Source organism: Ovis aries, chromosome 1, assembly GCF_016772045.2.
Source record: "Ovis aries strain OAR_USU_Benz2616 breed Rambouillet chromosome 1, ARS-UI_Ramb_v3.0, whole genome shotgun sequence".
Taxonomy (NCBI): domain Eukaryota; kingdom Metazoa; phylum Chordata; class Mammalia; order Artiodactyla; family Bovidae; genus Ovis; species Ovis aries.
In genome coordinates this window covers 273,521,205-273,546,441 of record NC_056054.1, presented here as the reverse complement: position 1 = coordinate 273,546,441, position 25,237 = coordinate 273,521,205, and the positions used below count along the sequence as shown (strand labels likewise).

General features: G+C 52.2%; 1 protein-coding gene across 4 annotated transcripts in view; it reads left to right on the top strand.

The window, feature by feature from the left end:
- Positions 1-25,237, top strand: part of COLQ (collagen like tail subunit of asymmetric acetylcholinesterase) — a 65,442-nt gene that overhangs the window by 14,747 nt on the left and 25,458 nt on the right. For 2 of the 4 annotated variants that reach the window (XM_060406623.1, XM_042238596.1), the window contains exons 1-7: positions 9,438-9,536; positions 16,761-16,876; positions 17,839-17,940; positions 21,207-21,251; positions 21,576-21,602; positions 23,304-23,375; positions 25,135-25,197. In XM_060406623.1, the coding sequence (XP_060262606.1) occupies positions 9,461-9,536; positions 16,761-16,876; positions 17,839-17,940; positions 21,207-21,251; positions 21,576-21,602; positions 23,304-23,375; positions 25,135-25,197 (501 nt within the window). In that variant the 5' untranslated portion in view covers positions 9,438-9,460. Of the gene's footprint in view, positions 1-9,437; positions 9,537-16,760; positions 16,877-17,838; positions 17,941-21,206; positions 21,252-21,575; positions 21,603-23,303; positions 23,376-25,134; positions 25,198-25,237 lie in introns of those variants that run through there. The other 2 variants (XM_027961886.2, XM_042238606.1) reach the window with 2 other exon arrangements.

Here is a 25,237-nt window from a genome sequence, read left to right as displayed (position 1 = left end):
AATAGTATGGAATATACTATTAGAAATACTGTGAAGAAACGGAGAAAGTTGAAAAAAGAAAAGAAACTGAGATAGTATCAGAAATATAGCATTATATTACAAGTAACCCTTTGAGTAAGAGAGGGAAACACTATACCTATTTCCTCACTGTACATAAAATATTCATGGAAAAGTACACAGGAGACTAATTGAAAGTAAGCAACTGGAACTGAGACAGGGTAGGAGAGTTTTCAAGTACAGCCGTTTATACTTTCTGAATGTTGAATCACATGAATGTATTACCTATTCTAAACGATTCAAGAAAATCCCACATACGCATACAAAAGCGAACCTCTCACCCGGAGCACAGGATAGGATTTTTCTGTCTTTAAAACTCTGCTAGAGGGACTTCTTGGCAGTGCAGCGGTCAAGAATCCACCATCCAAGGCAGGGTTTGATCCCTGGTCGGGGAACTAGATCCTACATGCCTTAAGGCCAAAAAAAGAAAAAGAAAACATGAAACAGAAACAATATTGTAACAAACTCAATAAAGACTTTGAAAAATAGTGCGCATTAAAAGGAAAAAACTTTAATTAAAAAATATCTGTTAAAAACAAATTAAAGAAGGGAATTGAGATCTCAGGGAATTTCCAGAATGATAGAAGCACGTAACTATAGTGCTGCTTATAAGATTCTTCCTGCCAGCTTGTTCAGTTGAGAAGTTCTAACGTTCAACTGAGTTCAAGCAGGTCAAGCCGAGGTCCCCCGAGTTCTGGAATCCAGGGATTTCAGTGACTCATGAGACCAAAGGGTAGAAACGTTCCCTGTGCCAGTGGGTAAATGGCAGGCAGCCAGGGGCTCCCACCCACCTGCTGTGGACCCTCAGGTAACAATTCCTGGAAGCGGTGGAGGGGGGAGGGGGGTTCTAGGGAAAGGGCTGTGTGAGCCACGTGATTTTGAATCATAAATGTCCATAGAGCTAAAACGTCTCCGTGGACGAATGAAGGCATGGAAGCGTAGCTGGTGGAAACATAGGGTCTTTCCACTGAGCCCCAGTTGCTGGTGCAAATTGGAAACAACCCAGCCTTCAGGCCCGATGTGACTGGAAGGTTTTGCCTGTGACCTGCAGCCAGATCTGCTGAATCACTCTAGAAATGTGGCCTCCCTGTCAAGCCAACGCGGGAGATTGGATAGGACTTGCTGATCTATCCTGGCCTCCCTAATCGAATTCAGAGCCAAGGCACAGCCCGCCTTGGGGAGGCTTCTGGATGTTCCCTTGCCTCCTGAGAGCATTGCCTCCTCCTCCCTCTCTATTTACCACGTGCCATTTGGCCAAATTAGAACTGGAACTCAGAAAAAGCAGATGCCTCCCTTTAGGTAAGATCCAGAGAAGTCCCCTTGTGGGGGATGGGAAGAAAGATGGGGGTGTCTCCTCAAACCTCTGCACAACCACAGACGTGGCTTCTGATGTAAGACGACAAAACAGTGACCACCATGAGGTGACTTTCCTTTGTCCTTGTAAGTTGGGCAGCCTTATGCGGGTGGGGCGCAGAAGAGGATGGTCATCTCACGTCCTTCCTGAGGACCAGTTACTTGCTCAGGTCTCCTGGTGAATGACTCGGGGCTCCTCCAGGTGACTCTGGTGCCTAGCCAGCTCCACGTGCAGCTCCTGAGCGCCCAGATGTTTGCCATCGAGGGCATTGGATGGCCCACTCTGCTCCTAGCCCTGTAGAGGTGTCCTTGGCTCTCTGTTGTCTCCTTGTATTTTAAAAATTTTATTGTAGAAAATCCCCAACATTCCAAAAAAAAAAAAAAAAAGTGGAAAGAACTGTCCAGAGAACACCAGGATGCCTGCTCCCATGGGCTGACTTGTATCTCGCCCTCCCCTAAGATGAATCTGTTGGAGTCCCAACCCCCCTTACCTCAGCATGTGACTGTATTTGGAGTGATTAAGGTTACTTTACAATTCTCTGAGTGACTCAGAAGAGTGATTAAGGTTGCTGCTGCTGCTGCTGCTAAGTCGCTTCAGTTGTGTCCGACTCTGTGCGACCCCATAGACAGCAGCCCACCAGGCTCCGCCGTCCCTGGGATTCTCCAGGCAAGAACACTGGCATGGGTTGCCATTTCCTTCTCCAATGCATGAAAGTGAAAAGTGAAAGGGAAGCTGCTCAGTCATGTCCAACTCTCAGTGACCCTGGGGACTGCAGCCCACCAGGCTCCTCTGTCCATGGGATTCTCCAGGCGAGAGCACTGGAGTGGGGTGCCATCGCCTTCTCCGGTGATTAAGGTTGAGCGAGGCCATACGCATGCTCTGGTCCACTCTGACTGGTGTCCTTTTAGGAAGAGGAGATCTGGGCACACACAGAGACACCAGGGATGTTTGAAAAGGGGGAGAAGGCCCCAGGAGGACACAGGGCAAGGGAGCCGTCTGCAAGCCGAGGAGAGAAACCTCAGGAGAAACCAAACCTGACACCTCCGTCTCGGCTGTCTAGATTCCCACTGTGTGAAAAGTGATTACCTGTTGTTTCAGCCACTCAGGTGCTCTGCTAAGGCCGCCCTAGCAATCAAATGATACCCGCTACGTCGATTCTGTGATTGTTATCATTTACTTGCCCTCTATTTATCCATCTTATTGTTTTTTTGGTGAATTTCAAAATGAGCTGCAGATCCCTTGCCCACTCTGAAGAGTAAACTGTTCCACAGAGAAGGTAGATGCACGCGTGACTGTGCCCTCTCTGCGGCTGGGATAGTCAGGGAGGCAGCTGACTAGTGAATTGCCTGCTTGTGTGCACTTACCAACCAGAAAACCAGAACCTGAAGATGAGTAATAGTGAGGTTTGGTTAGAGAGACCAGGGACCGGGTGTGAGCGCCCCCAAGCCCGCCTGGCTAGAACACACTGCACTTCTCTGAGGCTCCCTGCTGGTTCTCCCCTGCACGTGGGGGTGTGGAGCGGGGTCGGCACTTCCTGCTGGTTGCCAGACGTCCAGAAGTCTCCAGGGTCAGGCACCTGGACTCAACCGACGTCTTCAAGATCAGGCTGTGTGTGTCTTCAGGTGCCTCCTTAGGTCTTGCGGCTCGTCTGGAGATGAGTCTGGTGATGCGGGTACACGCAGTGTGTGTGGGGACCAGGGAAGGGTGCTGCAGAGTCATGAACGTTCCCCTGGTTAGCGCCTTGCACCGATTCGGGTTAGTGATGTATGCTGTGGCAAATGCCAGCATACCAGCGACTTTGCCTGGTGAAAATTTATATCCTGCTTGTCCGAGAGCCCGGAGGCTCTGGTCAGAGGCGGCCGGCCTCCTCGCTGGCATTCAGGGATGTGGACACTTTCTGTACCGGCCCTCGCATCACCAGAGCCATCAGCAGGAAGAGTCACGTGGCCGCCTGCCCCTCACTGAGGGGGCACTGGGCATTGCCACCACTTCTCAGGGACAGCTCTGTCCCATGGAAAGGGAAGCTCACCTCCTCGGGAAGTACCAGCCTTCTCCACCCCAACTAGGAGGAGGTCCTGGAATGTCAAGTCAGCAGCTGGGGGTTGAGAGTCCACCCGCAGGGAAAGGCCAGGTCAGGGTGGAGGGGGTGCCGCCTGCACCGCAAGAGCAGAGAGGAGCCGGAGAGGGTTAGGGTGGTCTGGCGGGGAGCCACCCCTGGGGCTGGGGACCACCCCCAGGAGGCCACCTTCTCCCAGGGCTGCATGAGAGTCCTGTTGAACTCTGACCTCCCCCCGCCCCCCCCCGCCGACCTTCTCTTCTAGCTGGACCAAGTGACCTGGCTCCTCCTTTGTAAATCGGGGATGATTGTCCCCTGGGCACTCTGTGTCATAAAGTGTGGGACGTGCTGACTCTGGTGTTGTCACTGTTCCGTGAGGAGAGCTTGCTAAATGAGGCCCAGCCGGCCTCAGCCGAGATGCTGCTCCCTCTTCCCATCTCAGGGAAGCCCTCTTTCCTCAGAGTCCTTCCTAACACAGCGTCCCAGGAAATTGGTACCAGCCGTTGGAGCTAGCAGAGGAGATGAAAGCCCTCTGCCCTCCAGAGGCCAGGCTGTGGGCATGTCTGTCCCTCCATCCTGGTGGCACAGCAAGGGCTTGGCACACAGTAGTGTGTTCGTCACTCAGTCATGTCTAACTCTTTGCGACCCCATGGACTGTGGCCCTCCAGGTTCCTCTGTCCATGGATTCTCCAGGCAAGAATACTGGAGTGGGCTGCCATGCCCTTCTCCAGGGCATCTTCCCGACCCAGCGATCAAACCCAGGTCTCCCATATTGCAGGTGGATTCTTTATCAGCTGAGCCCCCAGGGAATCCCAAGAATACTGGGGTGGGTTGCCATTCCCTTCCCCAGGGGATCTTTGCGCCCCAAGGATCAAACCCAGGTCTCCTCTATTGCAGGCAGAGTCTTTATCATCTGAGCCCCCAGGGAAGCCCAAGAGAAGAGAGAGTGAGTTCAATTCCGAATTAAACAGGAATTGTTTAATGTGATGATTTGTAGTCGAAGAGCAGGTTGGGAGGTTGATATAAAATTACCGAGAGATCCCAAGGGTAGGGGATCCATCTAAAGCCACTTAAGAACATTCTTGCCAAAGGCAGGCCTGTGATGAGATATCAAGGGTATGGGGGGGGGGGTGGCGATGAGGAATTTGATCAGATGTCAAGGGTGAGAAAATGTCAAGGGTAGGGAGTCTCTCAAAACTGACTTAGAGAATTCTTGTAAAAACAGGACTCAGCAGGCTGACAAGGAAGCCCAGGGTCGGGGCCTGGTTCAGAGCCTGACCGAAGTTTGGTCAAGGTGAGCGTGTCAGGTGGTGAGAAGGGAGAACCCAGGCCCTCCGGCTTCTCCTGGGCGCCTGGGTCCTTGGGAAGGGTGCCAAGTTAGCCAGGCTGCACAGTCTCTCTGGGCAGCAAGGGTGGGAGTCATGCAGGGGTGGGGGATGGGGAGACGCAAAGCAGACCCCGCTCGGGTGGGCTCAGCAGGAAGCAGGCCTCGCGTGCCGCAGTGGGGACAGGCGCACTGGCCTGGTGCCCGAGGTGGCAGCATTCCAGAAGGGTCTTCTGGCCCGGCTGATAAATCCCAGAGCTGAAATTAAGACAAACGACTGTGAAGATGGCACCTGCTGACACCAGCTGCAGGAAGGCCCTGGAAACTTTTATTATGAATTAGATTTTGCAGGCAACTCTGCTGGGTGGGCTGGTGCTTGGGCCGGTGAAAGGCTGAGGCACAGGCCGGCTGCCTTGAAGGCAAGAACTGCTTTCCAGGGGAAAGGAGAGGAACGTGGCCCTCCACCCTGGCCCTGGGCCCTCATGGAGAGCTGTTTGTGTCTTGGGATTTGCCTCCCCTGGCAGAAGCTGGGGCTGGAACAGGCTTAGACTACCTCTGGTCCAATGCTCCTGAAACCATTAAACAGACTGTGACTCAAACCCATGGGCCAGAACTCAAACCCGGCCAGAACCCACACTGTCTTCCAGCTGAGATTGCATTCCTGGTTTCAGCATGTAATGGAGCTCAGGTTCTTTCTCATCGAAGAAAGAATTCAATGAGAGACAAAGTGATAGGTAAGCAGTAGATCTTCTTAGAGAGAAACACACTCCACAGCGTGGGCCAACCCAGAGAAAAAGAGTGGCTCAAAATATGACACAGTTTTCATGGGCTGGGTGATTTCATAGGCTACTGAGTGGGAGGATTATTCCACCTGTTTCGGGGGAAGGGTGAGGATTTCCAGGAATTGGGCCACCACCCACTTTATGGCCTGTGGTGGTTGGCCTCAGAAAGGTCTTGATGCCTCTAGGTGAGTCGCTTAGCTTTCAGATACGTTACAGTGAGCGTGTACTGAGGGCCAAGGTCTACTGGAAGTCAAATCTTCTGCCATCTTGGACCCATTTGGATCTAATCAAATGGAATGTCGTGTCCTCAGGCTATGCCATGCTTTTAAAGGTGTGCTCTGCCCCCTTCCCTCCTGTTTCACTCCATTTTACACTTTTTTGGGCTCCAAAATCACTGCAGATGGTGACTGCAGCCATGACATTAAAAGACGCTTACTCCTTGGAAGAAAAGTTATGACCAACCTAGATAGCATATTCAAAAGCAGAGACATTACTTCGCCGACTAAGGTCCGTCTAGTCAAGGCTTTGGTTTTTCCTGTGGTCATGTATGGATGTGAGAGTTGGACTGTGAAGAAGGCTGAGTGCTGAAGAATTGATGCTTTTGAACTGTGGTGTTGGAGAGGACTCTTCAGAGTTCCTTGGACTGCAAGGAGATCCAACCAGTCCATTCTGAAGGATATCAACCCTGGGATTTCTTTGGAAGGAATGATGCTAAAGCTGAAGCTCCAGTACTTTGGCCACTTCATGCGAAGAGTTGACTCACTGGAAAAGACTCTGATGCTGGGAGGGATTGTGGGCAGGAGGAGAAGGGGACGACCGAGGATGAGATGGCTGGATGGCATCACGGACTCGATGGATGTGAGTCTGACTGAACTCCGGGAGATGGTGATGGACAGGGAGGCCTGACGTGCTGTGATTCATGGGGTCACAAAGAGTCGGACACGACTGAGTGACTGAACTGAACTGAACTTACATGTGGGAAGACCAACCCCGAGCACAGAAAGGAGTTGTCCAAAGCCACGCCCCATGTTACTGTCACACCAGGGCTGCAGACCAGGACCCTCCTCCCAGGATGGCACACCTGACTGAGGGGCAGCCAGGTAATGAGCACACCTCCAGGCCATTTGACTCAAGGAAATTCAACTGTTAGTGCCTGGAGAGACAGAGAGAGGGAGACCAAGTCTGAGAGATAGGAGACAGAGGGTGTGGGGCTGAGGCAGGAAAGAGACAAAAAGAGACCCTGGGGAGCCTGAGACATTAGGTCCAGAGCAGAGATGTGGACACCAGCAGGGCTGGACAGGACCTCGGCGATCCTCTGGGCAGTCACCTTTGTTTTGACAATAATAAAACAGTATAGCTGAGCGGTTTCTTTGTATAAAATTCTGGAGAAGTTTGACGTGGAATGGTAAAAACTAAATGCTTCGGATACTTAAATTGGCAAAACTTCTGTCTCTGAGGGTGTTTGAAATGAGGTTTGAAAAACTGAAGAGCTGCAGTAACATAACCCAGCTCCAGGAAATCTGGGTAAAGGGGGCGTAGATGACCTTTCTGCCACAGCCCTCTGTACAGAATTTCCTGATGTTTCTGCCAACAGAGAGAAATGCACCACAGATGAACAGAGCCCTCTCCTCCCTAGCTCTTCCCATCATGGTACCAACAGATCTTCTCCAATTTCAAAGCTCAGCTCAAATGCCACCTCTTCCAGGAAGCTTTCCTTGATTTCTCTCTTGCATCCCTTGACCCAGCTGGTATGCATCACTTCCTCCTATAAATCCCTCTAGATACGCAGCCCCATGTCAACCACTTTTAATTTTCCACCTCATATTTTCATAGTTATCTATGAAAATATCGACGAAAGAGTCCCTATTCCACAGGAACTCCATAAGCCTTGCTCTTATCCTCACAACAAATGAACTAGGTTCACTTCTCCCTACCCTCTCAACAGAGAAGTAAGCTAAGGCTCTGAGAGAGTGAATAAAAACTTCCTTAAGTTCAGACAGAGGCAAAAGCAGGGCTCCAGCCCAGGTTTGCCTGGCTCCAGGGCTTGACTCTTTCCACAAGGCTCATGACGTGTACTGAAGGCAGGGACTGTGTCCCGTCAGCGTGTCTGGCAGGCACTTGGCACTCATCCTCTGTGTGTTCCTGAATGAATGAAACAGTCGATGAATGAATGGACAAACACAAGAAGTATCCTTCCTTTCGATGGGTGTAGCTCAGTGGTCGGCAAACTATAGCCTGGGAGCCAAGGCCAGCTTGCCTCCTACTTTTGTGAATAACGTTCCAGGGCAGCGTGGCCACATGCCTGCTGCCTGTGATGTCTGTGCTGTTTTCACGCATGATGGCGGGGGTGCAGTGCAGCAGAGGCTGCCCACGGAGCCTAAAACACTTCCTCTCCGGCCCTTTCCAGACAAATTGTGCCGACTCCTGCTGTAGCTCATGGAGAAGGCAGTGGCACCCCACTCCAGTCCTCTTGCCTGGAAAATCCCATGGACGGAGGAGTGTGGGAAACAAGGTATAAAGAAGGTTGAGAAGTGCTTGCAAACGAGACTCTCAACCAGGGCTGAGCATTCTTGCAAACGAGATGTTCAGCTAAGAATCCTATTTGTTCCCGTGGGAAAAGAACATTTCTTGCACACAAGGATGTTTCTCCGATTCCTCAAAAGGAACAGACCCTGGGACAAAACAGATTCTAAGTTGATAAGGAAGTTCCCCAAAACAAAGTCTTAGCTGCAGTACATAAGTCAAGGTAAAGGTTATCTCGCCCTGCGCCTGTGCACTGTATAGTCTCTGAATCATAGTGCTTGGCAGCTTGCCCTGTAGGTTGTTGTGCAAGGGATATAAAATAAAGCAGCTGTAAGAAGCAAGTGTTAAAATATAAAGATTCAAACCACTCTGCAGTGTTGGTGTTTCATTCCGTCGACAACAGAGGAGCCTGGTGGGCTGCTATCCATGGGGTCACTAAGAGTCAGACACGACTTCACTTTCACTTTTCTCTTTCATACATTGGAGAAGGAAGTGGCAACCCAATCCAGTGTTCTTGCCTGGAGAATCCCAGGGATGGGGGAGCCTGGTGGGCTGCCGCCTATGGGGGTCGCACAGAGTCGGACACAGCTGAAGCGACTTAGCAGCAGCAGCAGCAGCTGTAGCTCATGGTCTTCACTAAGTTGACTTAAACAACCGTGCTTACTGCTTCTGTGATCTAGAATATCGTGTGTGCGCGTGTGTGTATGCACGTGTTTGGGCACTGGGTGCCTATCAAGTGTCAGATTTCCGCACGTATCTGGTATATATCACTTAATCATCTTACAGGAAAGCTTCACCTAGGAACAGTTTGCTCTGTTGGCTCTTTGAAAAATATACATATTTTAAAATTACGATTAGCTCTGTTGCCAGCACCTTGGCTCAGACATGCTGAAGCAACCAACACCGGAGAGCTTCCCTGGAGGCAGGCAGACTGCCCCACCCCGCCCCCTCGCAGAGGGGGCGGCAGTGAGCCCGGCCCTGTCAGGCTTGCCAGGGTCGAGAGCAGCCTGTTCGACGGCTGACCCTCTGCCTCCTGTCTGCGGCAGGGCCGTCAGTATCCCGGGCTCCCAACTCCGCCACCTCCCCTGGTGCTCTCAGGATGCTCTTTCTCTCCCAAGCCACCACCCCACCCCCCAGCTGCCCAGTGCATGCTCCTGAGAGGCGAGAACCCTGCCTCCCTCTTCCTGTTCCCGGGAGCTCAGGACTGGCCTCCAGACCCCTGGCCTCTGGGGCAGAGGCAGGGATTGGCCAGCTCCCCCCACCAGATGCCCAGCAGGGCAGGTGCTGGCAGAGCTGGGGGCGTGACGACTCTCAGCCGGCCTCCAGAGGGTGCCCGCTGCCAGTGCGCCTGGGCCCTGCCCGCGATGACTGGCCCACCCCTCAGCCTCGCTCATCTGCTCACTGTTTCAGGACTGCTCTGTTACTCGGCTTGCTGTTTGGGTGAGTTGTGTGTGTGTGTATGTGTGTTTGTGTTGCGTGTTGCTTTGGAAAAAAAAAAAAAAAAAAGACTCTTGGAAAGCCAAGTTGTTCTGGGGAACTTCCAGCAGCCTTTAAATCTCCAAGTCCTCCGCTGGTGTTGGAATTGCTGTGTAAAGGGGTTTGATGTTGGAGTTCGTGCAATCTTGGCTCCCACGATTGTGTGTGCCCCTCCGGTGACCCTGGGTGGCAGGCTGGCAGCTGCCCCCTTGGCTCTGAAGCAGCATGGTACCCTGTGGTCCAGGGCCACCCGGGCATGGGTGGCAGAGAGGTTCTCCAGCCCTCTCCAGGCCAGGTCCTGCAGCTCACTGCTGTCCCATGACTTTAACGTGATCTTTCAGAGAAGTGCAAACGTCTTCAAAACCTAGGGTCAGAATTTGTGTCTCAAGGCGCATGTCATGTGAGTGGGGTTGAAGCCAAACTGTGGGGTGCAGTCTGGTCTGGAATCCATGCATCAAGGGAAAGCAGGCAGCTGGCAGGCAGGCAGGCTGAGAGAACGGGGCTGCCACTGAGCCTTCCGACTCATGGTCAGAAGCCCTAGGGATGCTGTGAATGTGTGCCTTCCGCTCTCCACGCCTCGGCTCCTGTGAGTGCATGTTCCACCAGATGAGCCACAGAGGGGCGGAAGGAGCAGGCTGAGCGCCAGCAGCTGCAGGTAGCATGTGGCTGCACCTACAATTTCCCCAACCTGCAAAGGGAGAAAGTTTGGTCACTTCTTTCCCGTGCCACTTGATGCAAAACAAGGAGGCAGAAACAGAGGAAGCTGTCTCTAGTGCCCTGTGGATGGGCTGGTCTAGTGAGTGAGACCCAGATGGCCCAGATGGTGGTGATGCTGGGGTTCACCGTGGGTGAGAAAGCACTCTGGAGGGGGTTTGGGCCAAATCCCATGTGGTGCAGTTGGGGAAACTAGTCTCAGGTGGCAGTGGGGAGTCGTGCCAGGCCCCATGGCCCCTTGTGCCTGGATTCACACTGTGATCCAAGTCCCTGAGTTTCCAAGCGTAGATCTGAGTGAATTACTTTCCAAGACTCAAGGAGGTATTTTGTTCAAAGGGCAAAGATGGCATCAACAACAGCAAAGGGAAACACCCCTCAAAGTTTGCAAAAGCCTGTGTCACACCCAGGACTGTCCCCACCCAGGATTTGGCACAGCTGAGCCACACACAGTGGAACTCCGGTGTCTACGCGTCAAGGTGGGCACTCCCGAGATTCCCTGGAGGTTGGCATTTCCTGAAGCTAAGCCTGGTTGAGCACACAGGTTTCTGCAAGCCCCATTGCACACACACACACACACACACACACACACACACACACGGCTAAGCCTTGTGGAACACCAAGGTTTCTGTAAGCCCCATGCACGCATGCACACACACACACACACACACACAGGGCTAAGCCTTGTGGAGCACCAAGGTTTCTGTAGGCCCCATGCACATACACACACACACACAGAGGGCTAATCCTTGTGGAGCACCAAGGTTTCTGCAGGCCCCATGCACACACGCACACACAGACACACACACACACATAGGGCTAAGCCTTGTGGAGCACCAAGGTTTCTGCAGGCCCCATGCACCCGCGCACACACACATATGCACACACACACACACGCGATGTTTTCCATTACAACAAAGCCTCTAGGGCTTTCCAGGCTGGACCTGAGCTCAGACACGATTCCATGGAGGCAGCCTGGTCCAAAGAGACCCGCAGGCCACTCAGATGACCCCAAAATAGACGTGTGAAGTCCTGTCTTAGTGACTGGGAGGGGAGGGTGGCGGGGGGGGGAGCGGGAAGCTGTTCCCAAACACGTCCACCTGATGGAAATATTCTGAGCTGGAATGAGCTGGAAATAAACTAGATGGTGCTAAAAACAAACTTCTCCAGGGAGCTGGGGGCGGGGCGCGGGGGCAGGCAGAAATAGACGGTCCTCACCTGCTGAAAATGAAGGGGGTCTAGGGGTAGGGCCGGGGGCAGCCCCTGCAGAAGTGTTAACAGGAGGAGCAGCAGCCACAGTGTGTTTGCTAGGGGAGCCCGCGTCCAGGGGGAGGCCTGGGGTGGGGCTCTGACGGAGCCAGGGTCTTCCACTGGGGTGGGGGGCCACGCAGGGTGCAGGCTGCAGAGGCCCTGGGGCCTGGACGATCTGGAGACAGGAGTGATGAGCAATGCACCTTCGTGAGCTGCCTGCAGGTGCCCCTGGCTGGGAGAGGCCACGCGGACAACCAGAGCTCAGCCCTGGCCGTCCACCGAGGCCGGGCGAGGGCAAAGGAGAGGCTGCAGCTGTCAGTCCAGAGCCATGGCAGACTGGGCTTCCCCATAGGCGGCCCCCCAGCATCATGTAGCAAAGCCCCACCCCTAGAATAAATGCTTTTTCGCCCCCTCTTGTGAGATGCCCGTGGGACTCTCAGGAGTCTTCTCCAAAACCACAGTTCAAAAGTGTCAATTCTTCAGTGCTCAGCTGTCTTTTAGTCCAACTCTCACATCCATACATGACTGCTGTAAAAACCAGAGCTTTGACTATACGGACCTTTGCTGGAAAAGTAACCTTTCTGCTTTTAAATATGCTCTGTAGGTTTGTCATAGCTCTTCTTCCAAGGAGCAAGCGCCTTTAATTTCATGGCTGCAGTCACCATGGTGATTTTGGAGCCAAGAGAATAAAGTCTGTCACTGTTTCCGTTCTTCACCCATCTATTTGCCATGAAGTGATGGGACTGGATGCCATGATCTTGACTTTTCGAATGTTGAGTCTTAAGCCAGCTTTTTCACTCTCCTTTTACTTTCATCAAGAGGCTCTATATCCTCTTCACTTTCTGCCATAAGCGTGGTATCATCTGCGTATCTGAGGTTATTGATATTTCCCCTATAAATCTTGATTCCAGCTTGTGTTTCTTCCAGCCCAGCGTTTCTCATGATGTACTCTGCATAGAAGTTAAATAAGCAGGGTGACAATATACAACCTTGATGTACTCCTTTCCCAGTTTTGATCTAGTCCATTGTTCCATGTCTGGCTCTAACTGTCGCTTCTTGACCTGCATACAGGTTTCTCAGGAGGTAGGTAAGGTGGTCTGATATTCCTATCTTTTGAAGAATTTTCCACAGTTTATTGTGAGCCACATAGTCAAAGGCTTTGGAATAGTCAATACAGCAGAAATAGATGCTTTTCTGGAATTCTCTCGATTTTTCTATGATCTAGTGGATATTGGCAATTTGATCTCTGGTTCCTCTGCTTTTTCTAAATCCATCTTGTACATCTGGAGGTTCCTGGTTCACGTGCTGTTGAAGCCTCGCTTGAAGGATTTTGAGCCTTGCCTTGTTAGCATGTGAAATGAGTGCGATTGTGCGGTAGTTTAAGCATTCTTTGGCATTACCCTTCTTTGATATCAGAATGAAAACTGGCCATTTTCAGTCCTGTGGCCACTGCTGAGTTTTCCAAATTTGCTGGCATATTGAGTGCAGCACTTTAACAGCATCATCTTTCAGGATTTGAAACAACTCAACTGGAATTCCATCACCTCCACTAGCTTTGTTCATAGTGATACTTCCCAAGGCCCACTTGACTTCACACTCCAGGATGTCTGACTCTAGGTGAGTGACCACACCATCGTGGTTATCTGGGTCATTAAGACATTTCTGTACAGTTTTTCTAATTCTAGACTCCTAATTTATCCTTCTCCCTCTCCTGTTTGGCAACCATACATTTGTTTTCTCTGTGAGTCTGTTTTGTATTAATAAGTAAGTTCATTTGTTTCATTTTTTAGATTCCACATATAATATACAATGTTATAAATAATATTGGGATTCTCTTGTGGCTAAGCTGGTAAAGAAACTGCCTGCAATGTGGGAGACCTGGGTTTGATCCCTGTGTTGGGAATATCCCTGGAGAAGAGAAAGGCTACCCCCTCCAGTATTCTGGCCTGGAGAATTCCATGGACTGTACAGTCCATGGGATCGCAAAGAGTCTGACACAAGCAAGCGACTCTCACTTTCACTTCATAAATAGTATTATATGATATTTGTCTTTCTCTGACTGAATTCACTTAATATGACATTCTCTAGGGCCATTTGTGCTGCTGCAAATGGCATCATTTCATTCTCTTTTAGGGCTAATATTCCATTGTATAAATACACCACGGGACCTCCATTTGCACCCACAGTCAGTCCAGATCAGCAGAAAGGACTCTGGGACCAGAGTTCAAATCCTGTCTTTATCCACTCCTCAGTCGATGGACGTTTAGGTCACTTCCATGTCTTGGCCATTGTAAACACTATGCCACTAAACACACTGGCCACTATGAACACTGCTGCTGCTGCTGCTGCTGCTGTGTCATTTCAGTCGTGTCCGACTCTGTGCAACTCCACAGACGGAAGCCCACCAGGCTCCGCCATCCCTGGGACTCTCCAGGCAAGAGCACTGGAGTAGGTTGCCATTTCCTTCTCCAATGCGTGAAAGTGACACTGGGGTACATGTATCTCTTTGAATCAGAGTTTTCTCTGGATATATGCCCAAGAGTAGGACTGCCAGGTCACATAGTAGTTCTATTTCCACTTCTTTAAGGAACCTCCGTACTGTTCTCCATGACTGCACTCATTTACCCCACTAACAGGGTAGTAGTGTTCCCTTTTCCCCACATCCCCTCCGGCATTTATTACTTGTATACTTTTTTATGGTGGTCATTCTGACTGGTGTGAAGCGATACCTCACTGCAGTTTTGATTTGCATTCTCTAGCAACTAGTGATGTTCAGCATCTTTTCCCGTGCCTACTGGCCATCTGGATGTCTTCTTTGGAGAAATGTCTCTTTAGGTCTTCCGTCCATTTTTGATTGGGTTGTTCGTTTTTTGTTATTGAGTTGTATGAGCTGCTTGTATATTTTGGAGATTAATCCCTGTTGGTCGCATCATTTGCAAATATTTCCTCCCATTCTGCAGGTTGTCTTTGTGCTGTGTATGGTGTCCTTTGCTGCACCAAAGCTTATTAGTTTGGTTAAGTCTTATTTGTTTATTTTTGCTTTTATTTCTATTGCCTTGGGAGACTGACCAAAGAAATCACTGTAACAATTTATTTCAGGGAGCGTTTCATGGGGCCTTGTTAGGAATTTTCATTTTCAGTTGTCACAACAGCTGAGCTGAGGGGTTTCCTGCAGTGGGACAGCATCATGCGTGTCCCATGCCCCGCATGACTGCGAAATGTCAAATGGAAGATGCATACCTTTCATAATTATCTCATCCTAGGAGCTAATGCTCTTTCACATCAATATGTGTTGAACTGCTATAGTATGAAACTGAGTTTTCTCAGATAACTGCTGAGTAGCGACTGCGCTTTGTTTGGTTGGGATTTTACGCAGTATTTTTCCTCATTTGAGAAAAATCGCATCTCGCAGCGGGCGCCTCACTTGAAGCATTTGCGGTGCAGATGCTGCACCGTATGTTAGTAGACTTTGCGCTCAGTATGGTTTCACACGCAGGCACGAGCATCTAACTAGGTCATCAAGTTTTCTGAGATGCTAGTGCTCAACAAAATATGCATATCAAAACATGCATTGTTATATCACAAATCACTTTTCTGAGAGCTCTCTTTTATGTTACATTCAGAGCGTTACATTGATTTTTAAATGGCACAGGTATGTTACCTTATTTTTGAATTTTATTTTAGGATAACAAAGGGGTCTTTAAAGATACTTCTTACCAATGGGGCCTTGCGTCTGAGGAGACTGAGGACCACTGGTCCAGACAGTGGGCTGCTCCTCTGCCGGGTTCAAGGGTGTAGGGTGAGCAGTGATTCCCGGGGTGCTGGAGCTGACACAGGCAACCCGCACTGCGTGCCTTCTGGGAAGCTCCCGCTGCCGGCCTGAGGTCGGGTCAGGCCTCGGATCACAGGGTGGACAGGAAAGCCAAGCACTGTCCCCGGGAGACAAGTCTGAAAACTGGTTTCAGGGCAGAGAGGGGTGTGACAAGCAACCCACCCATGTTCTGTGAGGTCAGAGATTCAGAGAAGGGATGGACAAGGAGGTACCATCAGGAGACCAGGACGGGGCGCTGGAAAATCAACAGCCCTGGGCAATGTTCATGTAGGGCGTGTGTTTGGGTGAACACGCGTCTTTTCCATGGGTGAACACACAGGCATGAGAGTTGCCGAGCCATCGGATGTGGCTGCATTCGGCTTTAGGAGGCGATGCGGCGAGTTTTCCAGTTGAGGCCATTTTCTCTCCCACCAGCCATTGAGAGAATTCTGGTTGTCCCACGCCCTTGCCGACAAATGTTACGTTCTGGCCTTCTCAGTTTAGCCGATCTGGCAGGCATGTAGCCGTGTCGACCCAGTGTTCAGAGGCAGCAGGATGGATAAGAAGGTTGTGGTCGTGTCCCACAGGGGGACTCTGTTCAGCAGTGTGACAACAACAAGCAGCGATCAGGATACCCATCATTTGGCTCATGTTGAGCCAAAACAGCACACAAGAGTTGACGTTCATTTGAGGCTCAAATACAGCCACAAGGACTCCCCCAGGCTGGGAGCCAGGGCGGTGGGCAGGGAGCAGGGTAGAGACTGCGCAGGAGCTGAAGGGGCTCCTGGAGGCTGGGGAGTTCGGGATCTCCACCCAGGTGCTGCAGGAATCCCCGGGGATCTGTGTCCTTTCTGCCAGGACCACCTCAGCACTGAACGTGTGCTAACGTTGCACACCTGACCGTGAAGCTGCAAGGATCCAGGGCCCCCTCATAATCTCACTCCTGTGTCTGAAGACTTTAGCCTGTAGCTCTCCTGTGAGCTTGGGTGACCTGAATGTCTGTGTAGAGTCTGGAGTCAAACGGATGCTTGACATCTTGGCCCTGGGACACTGCCTCCCCCACGAATATGTTCCTTGCAGGCACGTGTCAAGGGTGTGAGCAGAGCCTGCCTTCTCCCCAGCTGAGAGAAGGGGCCCCTGGCGGGTCTGTTTGAACCATCTGTTCTCTGTCCCATCTACAAGGTGACCGTCAGCGTCTGGAGAAGGAGCCTGGCCTCCTGGTGGTCCCAGCGGCTGCAGTGCCCACTCACCTACCTGGCGAGGCGGGGAGGGCCCTGGCAGGGATAAGCAGGGGTGGCGCTCCCGCCCAGTGGGCAGCAAGTGAGAGCGGCCCCTCTCCCCGGGCACAGTGGGCACCCAGAGGCCCTAACGCAGGCCCCACACTAATGAGCGGGGTGGGGGGGGGTTCCTTCCAGCAGCCCTGCCTGGCCTGGATCAGAAGAGGCGCGGCGGCCCCCGAGCATGCTGCCTGCTGACGCCCCCGCCGCCCCCGCTGTTCCCGCCACCCTTCTTCCGAGGGGGCCGGGGCCCGGTGAGTACCGCTGACTGTCGGGTCCTGGGGCGCCCCTCCGCTGGGCGGGGGCTCCTCCTGGGGCTGTCCTCAGGGGCTCTCTGCACGCCCCCCACCTCAAGTGGGAGCTGGGCTGGGCCATTCAGCTAGCCAGCAGGCAGATGGCAAGGGTCCTGTCCTCTCAGAGACACTGAGGTGAACTGATAACTTTCTGGGCTCCTGTCCGCGGCTCAGACGTGGAGTTTCCCCCTCTTGTTTTGTCTTCTCCCTGAGCTCGTGAAATTTCCTTCTTTCACCCTTATCCACAAGGAACAGTCCTGAGAGGGGGAGCGGAACTGGGGAAAGGGAGGGGAAGGCAGGGAAAGAGCACGATGGGGGAAGCTGAGCTGGAAGGCATCCCAGGGGCCCATCATGCTCAGATCTTTCCAGGACCTCTTAGACCCATACTGTCCAAAACACTAGCCTCTGGCCCCATGTGGCCAGTTCCAACTGAGATGTGCTGAGTATAAAACACACACTGAATGCCTTTTGTAATGACTCAAAATATCTCAGTTATTTTTTTTTTTTTACATTGAAATAATATTGGGGATATACTGGGTGAGATAAAATCCTCATCAAAATTAATTTCACTTATTCCCTTTTACCCTTCTTATGTGGTTACCAGAACATTTAAGACGACACACTAGTGACTCGTTTTACTTCTATTGGATGGTGTCCTGGATGCTGGGTAAAGGCCCCCGAGTGAGTTCCTGACTCCATCCAGAGTGGTTGCTTTTTCTCTGTAATCCATCGAAGCCAGGCTTGTCTCAGAGCAGATGAGAGGAAGCAGACTGGGAGTCAGAGGTCACCTTCGTGAGACGCCCACTGGGGAGTCAGGCAATGGCTGGCCTCGGGGCAGGGCTGTGGAACAGGGCTGTGTCCGGGGCTGACCCTTCTTCTGCACCCCTGGTCAGACCTAAAACCTGTATCACCTTGTCTTGAAGCTTCTCTCCCCAGACATGAAGAATCTCGTCCTGGAACTGGAGACGGCGCAGTCCCCGTGTGTGCAGGGGTCGCTCAGCTCATCTGGGCCTCCGGGCCCCCAGGTCAGTCCCCTCCGGGGCCCTTCACCTGAAGTCCAGGCCCCCAGGCCAGTGTACCCCGGGCCCTTCCCCAGAGGTCTGGGCCCCCAGGCCAGTGCACCCCCAGCCCCTTCCCCTGAGGTCCTCTGCTCAGGGCAGGGACCCTCCCCCGCCCACTACCCCTGGTGAAGAGTTGCCTCTCTTCAGGTGCCCTGGGGTTGTTTTCCTGCCCTGGAGGAACCACATGGTTCTTCTCTGGCCAGTTCTGCTTCCCAGCCTCAGTGTGCCCATCTGCACAATGGGGATATAACTCCCTTTGCAGGACCAGATGCGGGAGATGACCAGGCGAGCTACTGCCTAGACGGGGGTGGTTATTGTTAGAGCTCTCAGAAGAAAAAGTGCGCTCAGAAGTGCAACTGTTAACCCCACCCAGAGGGGCCTGCATGCAGGGCAGAAAAATGGGGCAACAGGGAACGTGATGCTCTGAACTCACGTTAGCCCTAGACATGGGCCCCAGCCAGCCCACCCCTCCCCACCAGAGCTCAGGTCAGAGTGAGGAGCAGGCCAAACGCTGGCGGAAGGGTTCTCTAGGCAGACAAATGGTCCCTCCAGAGACCGTCTCACAGACTCCTGGGCCCTCTGGCTGGCCTGGCGGAGGGGGTCCATCGAGGAGGACGTGGGGTCTGGGCCTGCCGTGGGGACAGAAGAGAGGAATTCTGTCACCTCTCTGTGGCTTCCCGTCACAGGAAGACCAAGACACACTCCTCAACCTGGGAGCAAAGCCCCACGTGGGGACCCGTATCTCCTGCAAAGTGTCTCCCACGAGGTCACGGCCCGCTCAGGGCAGCCGCCGTGTGTGTCCTGGGTCCTCATCCACCCGAAGTCTGTGGCGGCCTTTGGGCCTTGCCTGTGGCTCTGGCTGTTTGGAACGCCCTTCCCTCTGACTGTCCCCGTGGCCCACTCCTCTGTCCCTCAGAACCCAGGCGACCCTCCTCAGACATGCGCCTCCGCCCTCCATTGCAGAAGGGGCCCCATCGCTCTCCACCCAGGGGCCAGGTTTCCTTCTCTGCTGAGTTTTCTCAGGTTGTTACAGTTTCATTCTTGTTCCTAGACTCTTGGGTCTCCCTGCCTCCATAAAATACAAGCTCTGTGCCTAAGGTTGGCAAGCTATGGCCAACGGTGTAGTCCGGCATGTTTTGTAATTAAAGTTTATGTTCTCTGGCGACTTCTTGCGCTGAAGGGCAGAGTTGAGTTGTGACAGAATTGCTGTATCAGAGGCAAAGCCCAAGTATTCCCTGTCTGGCTCCTTGCAGACCAGCTCTTGCGAGCAGGGGCGTTGCCCACCTTGCTTTGTGCCCACCCACGCCAGTACCTGGGGTGTAGTCCTGGCCCATGTTCCTGGGGAAGTTTAAAAGGTCCCCAAGAGCTTGTAATGTGCAGAGAGGCTTGGAATCCCTTGGCTGGGAAGTAGAAAGTGAAAGAAAGTGAAAGTGAAGTTGCTCAGTCGTGTCCGACTCTTTGCCACCCCATGGACTATAACCTACAGGCTCCTCCGTCCATGGGATTCTCCAGGCAAGAATACTGGAGTGGGTTGCCATTTCCTTCTCCAGGGGATCTTCCTGACCCAGGGACTGAACCCGGGTCTCCCACCTTACACGCAAACGCTTTAACCTCTGAGCCACCAGGGCTTCCCCGTAAATGTTTATTAAATGCACTGGAGAAAGCAGGACTTGGGACCCACAGCTGGCCAGAACTGCCACAGAGGCTCTGGGAAGCCTGCAGAGATACACGGTGGGTGCCCAAGGCTCAGCTCCCAGGGGGATTTCCATCTTCTCAGCTCCCGTGGTCTGCACCTGCAGAGAACCCACGGGACGGGAAGGGGGTCCCGGCTGCCCTGAAGCTGTGGTCTCCAGCCCCACAGGAGCCTCTCTGACCTGGTGCAAGCCCATGTGGGTCCCTGGGAGGCTATGTGGCTGGCTCCAGGGATCCCACAGCCACCTCTGCGCTCCAGGAACACGGTGACTCTGTACCCTCACAGAGGGGGAGCCTTGGACCCACAGCTGCCAGCAGCTGGGAACTTGCTGGAAGCACAGAATCTCAGCTTCCCCTCCCCCCACCCCACCCCCTCTCATCAGAACCTGCATCTTAACAAGACTCCCCAGGGGGAATCACCCTCACGTCAAAGTTTGGGAAGCCCTGAGCTAGGGACAGCATCATGGCCTGATAAATAGTTCCAGCCCATTTGAAGAAAACAGAAAAATTACTGAGGCTTGGAAAAGAAGAAAGAATGGAAGCGAAACTACCTTACCCCTGCCAAACAGAAGGAGAATAAACCAAAAGTGGTGGTTCCCCAACTTTTCTGCTCATTAGAATCCCCTGGGATGCCTGTGTCCCTGGGGAATTTTAAAAGGTCCCCCAGGAGTTTCTGATGTGCAGAGAGGATCGGAATCCCTTGGCTGGGGTGGGTCATTTGAACAAACTTCACAGAAATCCTATTTCAGACATGGTTCACATAAGGCGTGCTCATCTGCAGATCTTGCGGATGAAGAGGTGGCCTGGGGGTTTTGGTGGATTTCCTCTCTGCTGTCCTGGGGAGTTTGGCAGACAGCTGGCCAACTGAGGGTTTCACAGGCACGTGCACCGAGGGCAGCTACATCCTGCCGCGTGTGTGCCAAGCTTCAGTGCGACAGGCGCGGGGCTCCCTGAGCTGGACTCAGCCCCACGCCCTGGGCGGGCAGTGGGACAAAAATGCACTCTTCACCTGCCCACACTCTTAGCATCTTAAAACAGAAGGCTTTTGCTCTTCCTGGTACCCAGAGATCCACCACGGGAATTTCTGTGTTAGCTGCTCCTGCGAGCAAAGCCTAATTCTGTCTGGTCGGGGTCCCAGGGAAACTTGGTAAGAGCAGTAGAAAAGAGGTGAGAGGTGGTGAAGCATCTTGTGTTCAGCAAATAGCCCTTCTTAAGTCTCTTGAGTTGCCTTCGCCAAGCACTCAGGATGTTTGGGCCATCCGAGAATTCCAGAGAGAAAAGGAAAATCACAGAAAGCAGGTATGTGAGCACCGCAGTAACAGTGATGCTGAAAACAGCCCAGAGAAAGCAAGAAGAGGGGTCCCAGGGAGAGGGATGGGCCTGGCCTGGGTGGGGCGTAGGATCCTTCCCGCCATGCTGGGACCCCTGAGTCTGCAGTGAGAACAGCCTACTGAGGGGCCAGGGCACCCAGGGCCCCCCGCACCCGTCTTGCCTCTGGCTGATGCAAGCTTTGTTCTTTTCTTATCTTGATCATGTAGGGCCCACCCGGGCTTCCTGGCAAGACTGGACCAAAGGGAGAGAAGGTATGAAGCACCTCTGTCTTCACCCCCACCTCCCCTGGGTAATGCCGGCCTGGTTTCTGGGGACGCCACTGAGGATTTTCTGGTTGAGATTTCGAAGCATGCGCTAAGCCTGCCTTAGAGGGTGACAATGGGCTCCATGGTGACTGTGGGCGTGGGACCCCATCCGCCCGTCTCAGTGGGGCCCGGTGACGTGGCGGGGACACTGTGAGCCTCCAGGGCACCTAGCCTCGTGGGCATGCCGGCTCATCAGACCTTGCCAAGCCCTCAGGTTCCAGAACTTTTCCTCCAAAGCAGTCTCTGCTTACCTGTCTTCTCCATCCACAGGGGGAGCTTGGTCGACCAGGAAGGAAGGTATGGTCCACGTTACCCTGTCAAAATTACACGGCAGCTGTGCCCCCGGGGATAGGGACCGGTTGCACACCCCCGCAGCCCCGATCCCCAGGAGTCATCCTGATGAGGACGGAAGCAGCCGCTTCACCCTGCCCGCTTCTCAGTCAGGGTCTGCAGTCTGCTCCTGGTGGCATTCGGGCTTCGGAAGCTGCCAAGCCTGGCCAGGTTTCCCCTCAGCCTCATCCTGCCATCCATCAGAGAAACCCTCCAAGGCCCCAGCCCGCGGCACCAAATGACTCTCACTGTCGATTTGATTAAACTGGAATCAAGTGTCAGACAAGAATGAACGGCTTTGCCTAAGGGCCCAGCTGAAATAAACGGGAGTTACCTAAGGTTGCAGGGACTCTGAGTAAACCAAACACATGTTATTAAGACTCTCATTAGCATCAGGAAGGAGCCAACCGACCATTACTTACTGCAGTCAGTGCGTGCTGGCACTGAAATTGTTGGTCTTGGGGATACAGAAGAGGGTTTAAGACCAAGAAAAGATGCCCATGGTTCTAAGTATAAATTACTATTTTATTAGTTATTTTATCCAAATACTTTTACTATCAATAAAAGCCTCAAGCAGACCTTTGATGACAAAGTCCCAGCCCTTTAGGACACAGCTGACCACTCTGGCCAAGGCCTAGTGGTTGCCTGAAGTGCCAGGCTTGGGAGGATTCTGGCATCCTCTCTGCGCTCAGAACAAGGCCTGTGATTGCTTAGTGATGTCTGCGTGGGTGAAGCAGGCAGGAGCGGGAGCTAGTGTGCCCACCAGCGCCGTGATCTCCAGGTCAGGGATGAGCCTTCCATATCCCCAGCTAGGCTAACCAAAATTAGCCAGTGGGTGCAGAGGTCAATGCAGACCCCACCTCACTGCCCCCACACTGCCTTGCAGGGCTTACTCTTCCACAGCCCCTTGGCCTCTGTTGGGTTTTCTACACAGAGATCAAGGTGGTCCATGCTATGTGCAAGTGAATTAATGATTAAAGCAGCTCTCCCCAGAGGAGCCCAGGGGAGGGGAGACCCAGCTGGGGCAGGGGAGGAAACCCAATGCCGGGAGAGGGGTGGTACCAGGTGACATCCAGCTTCAGCCTGAGCTGCAGAGGAGCTCTGGAGTGGGAATGCAACAGAGAATTTGTCCTGCCTCACCTTGATGTAAGGGGGCTGGGCTGTTGGCTTCAGGAAGGGTGGTGCATCAGTTGGTGGGCAGCTCCCAGCAAACCCACACGTGCAGGTTGCAGGAAGGAGTGAGTTCTTACAGCAAGGAAGGCATCCTCTGGGAGGTGGGCACGCTGAGCAGGGGAAAGACCTCAAGGGAAAGGGCCCAGCCTCTGTTGCTGCTCCCCTAAACCTCATCCTCCCCTTCTACGTCGCCTCCTTGGAATGCAGGGGATGTGTGGGTGGGTGATAGTGGTCAAAGGACGAGACGTTTAGAGCTCCTTCCCACCACCTTCCATTTCTTAAATGGAACAATCTCGTCGACGTCATGTGATACTGAGGGCTTGAACTCCCATCCGAGGGGCCCAGCTTTCCAGGCCATGAGTCTTTGGAGGTTGGGATGAGCATCCCGGGGCCATACTTGGGCCCATACTCCCTACCAGGCCACAGAGACAAATCTGTTTTCAGAGGGAGGGGAACAAGCCCAATAGTCCTAACTTTGATTCTCTGTCTTTGAAGGGCAGACCCGGCCCCCCAGGAGTTCCTGGCATGCCTGGGCCTGTTGGCTGGCCTGGCCCTGAAGGCCCCAGGGTAAGTGTGGCGGCTCTCAGGGCATCAAAACTCGAGGGGAGGAGGTGGCAGCTCCCCTGTCTTCTGGCACAGTCAGCGAAACTCAACCTCCTCAAGACAGGGAGAAAGGAGAGAGCCCAAGGACCACCCAGAGGGCCCCAAAACTTCCTCCCTTCCACAACACCTCAGTCAGTCCCACAGCTGCTCCTGCAGGAAGAGAAGCAAGGGCCTGCTGCCTCCTTCCTGGAGCCCTGTCCTGCTCTGTCCTGAGAGTTAGTTCACAATTCTTTGGTTCCCTGAGATGACCCCAAAGGAGCTCATGTCTGGAAGGCTGTTGGCCCGTCATACTTATTGGGCAAGGGCTGGAGGGTGAGGGCAAGGGAGTTGGGGCCTGGAACCATGGAAATCCTGCATTCCCACGTGGATCACTAAATGCTGGGGAAATCCCCTTCCTCAGACAGGTGAGGAGCAGCTGACATACCCACGCGCATGTCTTTTTACACACTTTGGTTGTAGACTATCGTACTCAGAGGCCATGACTTAGAACCGACCTGCAGAAGTCAGGGGTGGGTAGGGAAATGTCACCATCTGTTCTGACGCATTGGCTGCATTTATTATGAGACTAAAAAATTGCTCCCAATCATCTTAGGAAAAGTTCCAAGGATATTTTCTTAAAAATCCACTGTGTAGAAGGCTGAACCATCCAATATGGCAGCCACTAGCCACGTGTGACTATTGAGCCCTCGAAATGCGTCAAGTGCAACTGAGGAACTGAAATTTTAATTAATTTGAGTTTTAAAATCTTTACTCAGTTCAGTTATTTGAAAACATTTAAGTATTTTTGAGCAACTTGAGTTGAAATCTGCTTTTTTAACTATAAATTTTATGGAATCTAATACAGATCAAGTATTGTAGCTGAAAATTTAACACCTGAATTGAGGTATGATTTAAATGTTAAATACACAACAGACCTCAAATATTTATTGTGAAAAATCAAATATAAAACTCTCATGGATAGTTTTTACATTGATGATGTGTTTAAAATAATTGGATTATTAAATAGTGATTAATAGATTAATTAGAGTAAATTTAGTGTTTAAATTTAAAGTTAATCTCATCCATTTAGTTCTACTTTTAAGGTGACTTCTAAAAAATTTTAAATTAAGTATGTGGCTCACCTTATATTTCTATTGTTTAGTGCTGGTTAAAGTTTTTTAGCATGGCAGGTACTAAAAGTTCCAACTGTAAACCATTCTGAAGGGTAACAGATCCCGTCCATGAATCCCATCCCCCGCTTCCACTCAGAGGTTAACAGTCACTCTGCTTGGCCGCAAACCTAGGGTAAGAGTATACGGAAACATCTGAAAGGCCCTCCCTATACAGACAGCAGAGCAGATGTAGCTTTTTGGAGCACATTTACCTTGTCCTTTGAGTACCCAAGTGCCTGCATGCTCTCTTCCCCGCCCTTTCCCAACCCTCTCTGGGAGAAGATCAAATGTCAGTTCATTCATAACACGTGAGTGAGCACTTGGTTTGGAGAGCTGCTCTACCTTGGACAATTTGCTTCTACATTTCATGACAAATACCAGAATGAAGCCTGGAGTCTGGAGTCTTGGACCCCTGGGAGTGAACAAGGGAGCATTTGGGGTCCTCAGATTCACAGGCCAGCCTCGATGTCCCCAGCTCCATCCTGATCTTGCCTATGGCTCTCCTGGTTCAGTTTCTCTAGGAAATGTCACTGGAGGTCTTTTTTTCCCCCCTCTTCTTGTGATTCCCACAGGGTGAAAAAGGTGACCTGGGTCTGATGGGCTTGCCAGGGTCAAGAGGACCAATGGGCTCCAAGGTCAGTGTGTTGGTCCAGATAGATGGTTCCAGGTCTTCTG